At 45.6% G+C, this 12,027-nt stretch overlaps 1 protein-coding gene and 1 pseudogene across 1 annotated transcript in view; both read right to left on the bottom strand.

Moving 5' to 3' along the window:
- Window positions 1-12,027, bottom strand: part of LOC136612155 (zinc finger protein 850-like) — a 460,849-nt pseudogene that overhangs the window by 322,722 nt on the left and 126,100 nt on the right.
- The window catches only part of LOC136620239 (oocyte zinc finger protein XlCOF22-like), a 31,043-nt gene that overhangs the window by 4,290 nt on the left and 14,726 nt on the right, over window positions 1-12,027 (bottom strand). Inside the window, exons 2-4 of the mRNA XM_066594946.1 lie at window positions 3,746-3,852; window positions 597-776; window positions 390-513 (exon numbers count right to left, since the gene is read on the bottom strand). Of these exons, the coding sequence (XP_066451043.1) occupies window positions 390-513; window positions 597-776; window positions 3,746-3,852 (411 nt within the window). The remainder of the gene's footprint in view (window positions 1-389; window positions 514-596; window positions 777-3,745; window positions 3,853-12,027) is intronic.

Genomic DNA, 12,027 nt, shown 5'->3' on the forward strand with positions numbered 1-12,027 from the left:
AATATAAATACTTACAGGAAAATGGGACAGCGAGTCGAGTACCGACCGTAGTTACTGGACTCAGTTACTTGACTAATGTAAATTAAGCTTTATACTCAACCTGCGTTAGTGAAAAGCCTTAATGTAGGTCACAATGGGTAACAAGCTCTACACATATCAGAATAAGGCACTAGGTTTAGGTTTGTTGTGTATAAAAAAGAAAGGGTTCTTTGAGAAGAGCCTAAATTGGAGAGCTCCTATATTACATGCCATATTCCACAAATGTGTATGCTCTTTACATTGTAGCACTAAGGCCTTTACATGACCGTTATTGCTTCCCTGTGCCCACAGTAAAGGGCAACAAGACCGTTGGAAAAAATAATGTCAATAGTATATCTGTATCTTCTTACCTTGTGATATCGGAGGCTGGTGGTTCTCAATCATGATGTCATTGTAGAGATCCTTGTGTTCTTCTAAATACTCCCACTCCTCCATTGAAAAATGGACAGTGACATCCTGACACCTTATAGGAACCTGACAACACAATGATACTGTCATTACCCAGACACCTCTAGTGCTGTTACTGTATAATTTCCCAATATTCCCAGCAGTGTCACCTCTCCAGTCAGCAGCTCAATGATCTTGTTGGTGAGTTCTAGGATCTTCTGCTCATGTATCGGTAAGTGAGGAGGAGCCTCTGTGATGGGGCTCTGGCTCCTGCTCAGTCTTCCTGACTTATCGAGATGCCTGTTGGGAGTCGCACCGTCAGTCAATGTCTTCTTCACCATTGTGTAATTCTGGGTATGGAGGGAGACATGTAGATAATTGAAGTAGAAAGTGAGAGATTGTGATCTAGTGATACATCTGGCAGCCAAGCGTGCATATTGCAACTCCAATCATTTCAATAAGACTGCTAAAGGTAGCAGAGTACAAAGTGCATGGTTATATCAGGTAGCCCCCCTCTCCACTGATCAGGCTTTTATCACCTATCTTTTAGTACTCACAAACCCCCACCTTGATTACCCACCAACAGGGTACTAGAGTCTCCATTGAAGAGTCCAGTTTTCTGCAATAAATTATACTTTTGCTCTGATATTGTCATCGCTTACTCATATCAATGTTACAATCACACAAAGTTTCAGCAGAGCTATGATCCATTTTTGGATGCAGCCCTGCAGCCATTTAGGGCTTGCAGTGAGGATCAAGGAGGGTGGTCACCCAGTAATGATCTGATGTTTTGATGTGGACTATATGCTTTGGTCCTTCTGCAAGCACTGCAGCATAAAAGCACTCATGCGTCAAAGTGCTTAAAGGTTGATGGCTCACATCCCCCTGCCTGCTTCTGGACTTATATTACCCCCTCCTTTTCCTCCTCTAAACTTCTCCCTTTGGTGGGAAAACATATTGGAGAAGTCGCCCCCTTTCTTGGTTAAGGCCAACTTCAAAGTGATGTTGAGTAATGGCACAAAGATAGTTGGTATCACTTCCTCCTCCTCGACAACAACACATCATTGTTCCTGAGGCTGTGTAGCATTTGTCCCAGCAGGCAGGCAAGAAGGATGGTTATACTGATCAGTGTATCATCACAACTAACCATTTTAGTCACTTCCTCAGAGACACGTCTTTGATCTGTAGACACTCCACATGCATCAAATGACCGACCTCCATACAGCATATATATGGCATACATCATCTGTTGCTGGCTTAGACTCTGCAACATGGAATTTCACTATGCAGGCAGGTCACAGATGAGATGATTAGGTGGCAGCCTGGACTGTTGCTGCAACTCTGCCAGGTGAAAGACGGCGTAGTGTGAATGCTGAAAGCGTGAGCACAGTCTCCTGGCCTTTTCTAGCACTGGATGTATAATTGGGTAATGGTTAAGCGCTGCAATACCAGGTTCATCACATGAGGCGAGCAAGGTAAATGTGTGAGATTGCTAAGGCGAAGGACTACCAGCAGGTTGGACTCACTGTCACACACAACCTAGCCATAAGTTTTTAGATCAGCATTTCGGTATTTACCATGTGCACCGCTGTATAAAGGCTGGATTTTCTGCCAATGTGGAAGGTGTTGAAAGGTGGTATGAAGAGATGGAGAAAGTGAAGGAGGCATAGGAGGAAGGTCAGGAGGGGACAGACAAGGATGAATGTCCCACAACTCTCGGGAGTACCATAAAATGTGGACCACCCCTTTCGGCTTCATGCCCCACCTGTAGGACAATGACCCAGTGTGCTGTTAAGGATATGTAACACCACTGGCCATGCATGCTGCTCAGGTGAACCCCATCACTGACAGCGTTCTTCAATGCTAGGAATATGTTATCATTCACCTGGGGTTGCAGGGCAGGGATGGTTTTTTGGGCAAATAAATGGTGGTTGTGCGTCTGGTACTGTTGGTTAGCATGGAGCATTTCATTGCTGAAGGCATCTGTGTCCATTAGCCTGAAGGACAGCATTTCCATTACAAGCAACTGTGCAATGCTTGGATTCAGGCTCTGTGCTCATGGATAGTTGGGGCTGTGGGATAGAGGGATGGCTGCTGACCTGGAACACTCTGGAACATGGGGTAGATGTCAATGTCAGTGAAGATGATGGTGGCCATTCAACTTCTGCTCTCCGATCCCCACTCTTGGCTGTAGCCTGATCAACAATGGCATAGGAGAGGCCTGAAGTAGCCATGTTACTGCTTCTACACAAAACTGCCTCTCTGTGCTCAGAGGCTACTGCATGAACAGGGAGGGACACGGAGGAAGGGACCACTAAAGAACATAGGACTAGAGACCAGGATGAGGCTGACTCTTTACCCTCTGGAACAGGTGGGCTCTCCAAGGCAGTGTGGGTGGTAGCAGTTCATGTGGTTGTTCATACGAGTTGTGCTGAGATTCTTTTACATTCTTGCCATGTTTTAAATGCTTACCGCAGATCTTACAGATGACCACTCTCTTGTCATCAGCTGCGGTTTCAAAGACACATTTGGTGCAATCATCAAGACACCCTGGCTGCTGATTGGCTGCACACTGACCTCTGAAGCAGGCATTATGGGAAATTCAATTTTCCCATGATTTATTTCAAGAATTGTTTAAACCCAGTTTGATTTTGCAAAAATCGGGATGATTTTACCACCTAGTCGATCAAGTTGAGCAACACTACTTCTAGGTGCTTGGTTTCTTTGACAGCCAGTGTATTTGGTGAAGAAAAACATGAGAAGCAATGTCAGAAAATATTACTTTACTGAAAGAGTAGTATATGCAGGAAAGGAACTTCAGGCAAAAGTGGTTGGGAAATCAACAGTAAGTGATTGTAAATCTACCTGGATAAAATATATATCTATTCTAACAAAAAATTGAAATAATATAAGAGCAGGCTAGATGGACCATGGGCGCTCCTCCTGTCATCAGTCTTCTATGTGTCTGTATAGATGTCAAAATTAGTGACAAAATTTCAAGTCTCGAGGCCAAACTCCGGCTGGGTAATTCTTTTAATTCCTTTCCTCCCCAATACATTCAGCCTACTTACCATTCTCATCACTCCTACAACATTACTATTAGCTCATTGGTTCCGACCATACAGAACTGACCATATTGGCGGCCAATCTTCACATTTTCTGCTGTCCAGTTCTTTTGTTCTCCTTCACTTGGAAGGTCTGGAAGTCGTTATACAGGACACTGGATTGTTCCTATTACTTCCTAGAATGGATTTTCTCTTTCCTTAGTCTGACTTGTTACATAATACAATAAAGATCATAGAAATACAGAAAAGTTTACCTCTCCGGTCAGCAGGTAGATGATCTCCATGGTGAAGTTTAATATTCTTATGGTAACATCATTTCTTTCTTCATCCATCTTTGGTGGGTCATTCGGGAGAAGGACTGCTTTGGATGAGAATACGAGAGAACTGGATAAACCAGAGGGTTCTGGTACTGCCGGCAGTTCGCTGTGCTACGCTGTTTACGCAATTCCTTTTCACTTCTATAAAAGTTAAAGAAAGGGTGTATAACAGCCAATTTAGGTGATTTGGTAATCTCAGGCAGTGGTGGTAAGCCAGAATAAGGGTTACGGGACAGGATGTTTTCAAAATAAGTGTGGGTTACAGACATGGGTCCAGTATTGATTAGACATTCATGTCATATCCTGTGTGAATTAGGAACATTCCTTTAAGGAACGCAAAAACAATAGAAGATAAGATAAACCATCCAAAGTGCGATGTAGCATCACTTCAGTAAAAAATACCTACTTAACCCCCAAGTGCCTCCATACTACGGTACCAGAAGCTCCTGCATCAGCCATGTGCCATTCATCATTCATGTGACTACTGTAGAAAATCACTGTCCTTAGTAGTCAAGTGCCGTTCATGCAAATATGAAAGCTAAGGACAGTGACTGGCTGGAGTATTAATGTGTACAATGAACGTCATGAGATTGCTGTAGTAGCTTACAGCAGTGTAATGGATACAGGACACTGGAAACAAGATTACTTACCGGTAATCAGTTTTCTATGAGCCCATGACCGCACCAATGAGAGACCACCTCCCGTCCGGAGAGGAAACAGAAACCTCCCAGATCTCTTTAAAGGTGGGCACGCCCTTCACCTTCTCAGTTCTGTAGCAAGATCCATGGACTAATTGAGGCCTATCCCTTTTATTTACATTTAGACTTAAAATGTATAAATTTATTTGTAACTCAAATACTGCAGTAGAAGCAAACTTAGTGTTACTGTCATGGAAAACGGATTACCGCTAAGTAATCTTGTGTTTCCCTTATGCCCATAACAGCTCCGGTGAGAGATTAACTCTTATTGGATTGGAGAATCCACCAATAAAGAAACTCCAACTGACTTGTAGTCTTGAAATATTAACACTTCCTTTTGATGATGAAAACGGCCAGCCAAATATATGCTCCAAATTACAGAATATATAACAGCTTTTTAGACCTCGTTGTACTGGTTTCTCTATTAGAGCCAGCTAGACTATGGAACACACTATGATATTGTTCTTAGGAAGTCTGATGCGAAGATTCTAGCTTGAGTTCTCGAGTTCTCGATTTTAAAGTTAAGAGGATCCGTGGAGACAGCTTACCAAAAATAAATGTTCCAAAGTATAAACCATCCTATAACTATTCCACATAAAGATGCAACTTAAGGAAGGAAGATTCTTATATAAATATTCCCAATCGGAGGTAAATTGTAACCAACATCTATTTGTCATCTTGTTCTTATACAATCATCAGATTTCTTTACCATAGATACCTTACTGAAGATATGCGGTGAGGAATAAGAGGCTTCGTCTATTGTCTTTCCACTAAAGATCACTTATCAAATCAGAGGTCACTGGCCAACAGTCTTATACAGCAGATATGAGTAAACGGGGCATAGGCAGAGCCTAGAGGCTATAAGTCACAGGCAGATCATAGAGCCGTAGGCAAAGCTCAGCAGTCACAAAACCTACAGGCTAACAGGTATAGGTGAGGCCCAAATGCCACAAGACCTTGGTCCTCCACAGAGGCCCTAATTATAACAGAAAAAGGGTATAGGCAAAGTCCAAAGGCTATAGGCCATAGAAAAGTAAAGTTAAAAGGCCAAATCCACAAAGGCCGCTCGGCCACAGGCAAAACCCCAAAGTCTATAGACAAAGTTTGCAACCGGCCATAAGGCAAAGGTCACAACCAGCCATAAAGCAAAGGCTACAACTGGCCATAAGGCAAAGGCCATACAGGAAATTAGGCTATCAGCAGAGTCATAAGGTTATAGGTAAAGCTATGAAGGCCATGAAAGCTATAGGCAAAGCCAAAAGGGCTATCAGGCTAAAGGCAGAGCCATGACGTTATAGATGAAAGACATAAAGGCTATTATGCTATAGGCCAAGCTATAAGGTTATAAAATCACTGAGATGAGAGAAAAAACAGACATTATTCACTAAAAAGAAAGCCAATAATACAACACCTGATAGACTGCAGGCCAGGCTCAATCGCCGTAGACCCTAGTAGAATGCAGAGAGCCATACTATGATATGGAGGAGTTACTTGTTCAATGCAGAATAATAGTACAGCCACTCACTCGACTCAGCCCAGATTCGTAGGTGGAAACCTTGGTGATGACCAGTATACAAGGAAAATAGACCCCACACTACTGTGCTCATGAGATGGTATAGGTGAAGTAAAGAGACACACTTACTTCGTAGAGGAGCCCTACTGAAAATAACTGGGCTCCCCTAAATCCAAGGACGTCTTTAAAAAGAAGATCCTGGTAGTCTTCAATTATTTATTGAATTCGTTACTGATTAGTTGCTGTCTACTTCACCTATAACATCTCATGAGCACAGTAGTGCTGGGTCTTTTTTCCTTTTTTTCCTTGTATACTGCAAACAAACATAGTCTGCACATGTGAATGGATACCAAAGATGCCAGCCACAGATAGGTGCTCCTCCACACTATACAAGAGTGTGACCCTACTGGCAATGCAGTGGATTGCCCTGTATCACCACAGTGGGTCACACTGGCTCTCTGCATTCCACTAGGGTCTACGGCGATTGAGCCTGGCCTGCAGTCTATCAGGTGTTGTACTATTGGCTTTCTTTTCAAGCTATAAGGTTATAGCTTAAAGTCATAAAGGCTATAGGCAAAAACATAAACGTTATAGGCAAAGCCATACAGGCTATAGGCAGAGCCATAAACGTTATCAGGTTACAAGCAGGACCTTAAAGGGGTTGTCCCGCGCCGAAACGGGTTTTTTTTTTTTTCAACCCCCCCCCCGTTCGGCGCGAGACAACCCCGATGCAGGGAGGTAAAGAAAGCTCACCGGAGCGCTTACCTGAATCCCCGCGCTCCGGTGACTTCTCTACTCACCGCTGAAGATGGCCTCTTCCTCCGTGGACCGCAGCTCTTCTGTGCGGTCCATTGCCGATTCCAGCCTCCTGATTGGCTGGAATCGGCACGTGACGGGGCGGAGCTACACGGAGCTACACGGAGCCCCATAGAAGACTGCAGAAGACCCGGACTGCGCAAGCGCGGCTAATTTGGCCATCGGAGGGCGAAAATTAGTCGGCACCATGGAGACGAGGACGCCAGCAACGGAACAGGTAAGTATAAAACTTTTTATAACTTCTGCATGGCTCATAATTAATGCACAATGTACATTACAAAGTGCATTATTATGGCCATGCAGAAGTGTACAGACCCACTTGCTGCCTCGGGACAACCCCTTTAAGGCTATAGACAAAGTCATTGAAGCTTCAGGCAGAGCCAAAAGGCCATACACAAGGTCATAAAGGCTAACAGACTTAGTCATAAGGTTATCACTGGTCAACACTGAAATTGTTACTGACTTAAAAAGGTGCTAATCTGGAGTATCTTGGTGCACTGAACACGAATATGACCATGAAATTGTTTTATTGGATCTCGTTTTGAAGATATTTCATATAGTTCATTTTCTGTCTTTCACCGTGTAAATTTATCCAGTAGGACTGTAACAACATCCTTACAGTTTGAGTCAGACAGCAGCCGTGTGCTTACAGGACCTGTGATGTCACCATCATGTGATCAGCCTCTGCCTCTGAGCTCATTACCTCACATCTAATCCCCACTATAACCAGTACACCATGTTAACTCCCACAGTACCAGTGTACATATCAACACTTAATCACTATGGGCCTTGTGTGGCGCAGAGTGACAGCAGATTGCAGTCCTAAGTTCTCACTCATGACCTGAAGGATGCGGTTCAATCCCCACATGGTTCAGCTCAAGGCTGACTCAGCCTTCCATCCTTCCGAGGCCAGGAAAATGAGTACCCAGAAAGCCAAATCCTCAGCAGACTGCTGCCAAACGTGCGCATTGCCTCTCTGCTAGTGTTTCACATAGTATGTGAACACTTGTGGCTATGTCATAGGAAGGAGAGGATCCGGCCGGCTTGGATGAGGTGACCCGGGGGACTGGAGGAGCAGAGGAGGAATAGGTAAGTATTGATTTTTTTTAAATGCTAGAGCTCCTTTGAGGCAACATTCAATCTCTTAGGCCGGCTGCACACGGCCGTGACGAGCTCCGCCGCGAAATTCCGTGGCGGCGCCCGTCACGGCGCCCCCCAGGAGACCCGCATGACGCTTCCCCGCCCACCTCCGCCGCATCATGTGACACGCCCACCGCGTCACATGACGCAGCCGGCCGTGTCATATGACGGGCCATCCGCGTCATATGACGCGGCGGCGGTGGGCGGGGAAGCGTTTTCACGCTATCTTCCGCTGTGCTACAAGATAGTGTGAACGGATGGCTTCCATTGACTCCAATGGAAGCCGTCCGCGCCTACACCCGCGGCAAATAGAGCATGCCGCGGGTGAGGATGGGGGGGAATTCACGGTGCGGAATTCCGCGGTGGAATTCCGCACCGTGAGCCCTGAGCTATTAGGTTCAATAGAACCTAATAGCTGCGGGCAACGCGGGATTATGCTGCGGAAATCAGTTCGTGGGAAAGAGGCCTTATACAGGGTAATTCTCTCAGAAAGCGCTCATTTCTTCCCGCAGCCCCCTGCTCTTATCAGTGGTGAGCGCCCAGAGCAGTGCACACCTGAACTCCACCTGAAGATGAAAACACCACAAACCTTCACGCCAGGTACAACAACCCAGGGAGTACCCCACCACCCTGAAAGGTTCCCCCACAACCACAGGGGAAGTATCCCACGAGGTAGAGAAAGGGACTTCCCTCCAAAACCTCCAGGCAAGATGTAACAACCGAGAGAGTAGACTAGAACTGCTGAAGGGTTCCCCCACATCTTGGGAGAAGTTTCCCTTATCATCTCCAGAGCCAGGGGAGCACAGCATCCATGGCAGGAGACAAAAGGATGATTGAGGCTGACCTAGGGCTGCAAGTGGAGACTTACATCGGGGACAGGTAACCTCATGCCACAGAGATTTGGGAGGGAGGCCCTGCAGTCCGCCACCTTTAGAGATCTAGAAGAAACCGTGAAAGAGCAGGGGAAGCTAAGCAGCAGCTACCCCCTCTAACCTGCCCTATGGACAGCAGACAGGACCCAAGGAGGTTAAGGGTGTGCCCGCCTTTACAGACATCTGGGAGGTTCTCGTTTCCTGTCCGGATGGGAGACGGTCTCTCACTGGTGTGGTCATGGGCTTAAGGGAAATGATAACGTGCAGTGTTCATATATAGAAAATAAGGACTCATTCACATCTGCGCCCTGTTCCTTGTCCAATTTCTATTCTGGGAGATAAAGAATGGAAGTACGAGACATGTCAAACTGACCCGTACGGACCACATTGACTTTAATGGGGTCCGGACAGCATTTTCCAGTCAAGATAAGTGCAGCTTGTTTTCCTATTTCATGTAAGATTTTATACTGCAGGTTCAGAACTATGCCTACAGCATAAATGTGAATACAAGCTAAGGGCGCATTCAGACGACCGTATATTAGCTGGGTTTTCACGCCCAGCCAATATACAGCGTCCCTCTCTGCAGGGGGAGAAAGCTTGAAGAGCCGGGAGCAGTGCACTAAGCTCCCCCCTCCTCTCCAGCCCCTCCGCGCCCCTCGCCACTTTTTGCAAAGGGAGGGGGGGGGGGGAACGGGGCGGAGCTACGCCCGGGAACTTAACTCCATGTATATGTGTATATACATATACATACACACACACACACACAAATACATACACAGTACTGTGCAAAAGCTTTTGACCGTTGTGGAAAAAATGCTTTAAAGTAAGAATACCTTCAATAATAGAAGTCTTAATAGTTTATCTTTGCCAATTAATAAAATGCAAAGTGAAGGAACAAAAGAGAAACCTAAATCCCACCCATATTTGGTGTAACCGCCCTTTACCTTCACAACAGCTTCAGTTCTTTTAGGCACACTTGCACAAAGTCAGGGATTCTGAAGGATTATAGTCAGGTCTATGATCAAACATTTCTGTCAAACAGGTGATAATCATCATGATTTACATATGTTGGTTGAAATACATTCATCAACTAAAAAAAGAAACAGCTGAGCAGGAGGCTTTAACCGGGGCGAGGAACAGTCAAACTCTGCTAGAAAGGTGAGGTTGTGGAGGACAGTTACATGTGACAAATCATACAACAAGACACAATATAGTTATACCGCATCAGCAAGGTTTCTCCCAGGAAAAGATTTCAAAGCAGACTGGGGTTTACGATCGGCTGTTCACACTATTTAGAAGAGGCACAAAGAAAAAGCCAATGTTGAGGACCATAAACTCAGTCATCAAAACTTATTGCAGCAGATGAAAAACACATTGTGCTTACTTCCCTTTGCAATTAAAAGACATCCTGCAGTACAAGCAGCTAAGAGCTGGAAGGAACCATTATAACCCTGGTACACCTATCTTCTGTTTGGAGAAGCCTGGTCAGAAGTGGCCTTCATGTAAGAATTGTGTCCAAATAGTCACACCTTTCATGTACAAGAAAGGCTAAGCAACTGAACTATGCATGCAGACATAGGGACTAGGGTGCAGAAAAATGGCAACTGGTGCTCATGACTAATGAGTCAAAAGGTGACATATTTGGCTGTAACAAAAGGCAGCGTGTTTGCCGAAGGGCTGGAGAGCGGTACAATAATAAGTGTCTGCAGGCAGCAATGAAGCATGGTGGAGAGCGGTACAATAATAAGTGTCTGCAGGCAGCAATGAAGTATGGTCGAGAGTGGTACAATAATGAGTATCTGCAGGCAGCAGTGAAGCATGGTGGAGAGCGGTACAATAATGAGTGTTTGCAGGTAGCAGTGAAGCATGGTGGAGAGGGGTACAATAATGAGTGTTTGCAGGTAGCAGTGAAGCATGGTGGAGAGTGGTGCAATAATGAGTGTTTGCAGGCAGCAATGAAGCATGGTGGAGAGCGGTACAATAATGAGTGCCTGCAGGCTGCAGTGAAGCATGGGGGAGAGCGGTACAATAATGAGTGTCTGCAGGCAGCGGTGAAGCATGATGGAGAGAGGTACAATAATGAGTGTTTGCAGGTAGTAGTGAAGCATGGTGGAGAGGGGTACAATAATGAGTGTTTGCAGGTAGCAGTGAAGCATGGGGGAGAGCGGTAAAATAATGAGTGTCTGCAGGCAGCAGTGAAGCATGGGGCAGAGTGGTGCAATAATGAGTGTTTGCAGGGAGCAATGAAGCATGGTGGAGAGCGGTACAATAATGAGTGCCTGCAGGCTGCAGTGAAGCATGGGGGAGAGCGGTACAATAATGAGTGTCTGCAGGCAGCGGTGAAGCATGATGGAGAGTGGTGCAATAATGAGTGTCTGCAGGCAGCAGGGAAGCATAGTGGAGAGCGGTACAATAATGAGTGTCTGCAGGCAGCAGTGAAGCATCGTGGAGAGCAGTACAATGAGTATCGTATCTGCAGGCAGCAGTGAAGCATGGTGAAGAGTGGTACAATAATGAGAGTCTGCAGGCAGCAGGGAAGCATGGTGGAGAGCGGTACAATAATGAGTGTCTGCAGGCAGCAGTGAAGCATGGTAGACTACGGCACAATAATGAGGGTCTGCAGGCAACAGTGAAGCATAGTGGAGGATCCTTGTAAGTTTAGAGTTGAGGATTTGGTCAGGATTAATGTGCTTACTGCTGAGAAATACAGGCAGATGCATATTCAGCATGTAATACCATCGGGGAGGCGTCTGATTGGTTCCACATTTATTCCGCAGCAGAACAACAACCCCAAACATCCACCAATGTAATTAAGAACTATCCTCAGTGTAAGGAAGAACAGGGAGTCCTGGAAGTGCTGATTCGGCCCCACAGAGCCCTGATCTCACATCATCCAGTCTGTCTGGGATTACACGAAGAGACAGAAGGATTGGAGCGAGCCGACATCCATAGAAGATCTGGGCTTAGTTCTCCAAGATGTCTGCAACAACCTTCCTGCCGAGTTACTTCAAAAACTGTGTGCAAGTGTCCCTAGGAGAACTGATGCTGCTGTGAAGGTGAAGGGCGTCACCCCGAATACTGATGGGATTACATTTCTGTTTTGTTCAGTCACTTTGTATTGTGTTAATTAACAAAAACTACAGCCGTCTGCACACGGACGGGTCGGATTCTGCATACCTG

Source organism: Eleutherodactylus coqui, chromosome 1, assembly GCF_035609145.1.
Source record: "Eleutherodactylus coqui strain aEleCoq1 chromosome 1, aEleCoq1.hap1, whole genome shotgun sequence".
Taxonomy (NCBI): Eukaryota; Metazoa; Chordata; class Amphibia; order Anura; family Eleutherodactylidae; genus Eleutherodactylus; species Eleutherodactylus coqui.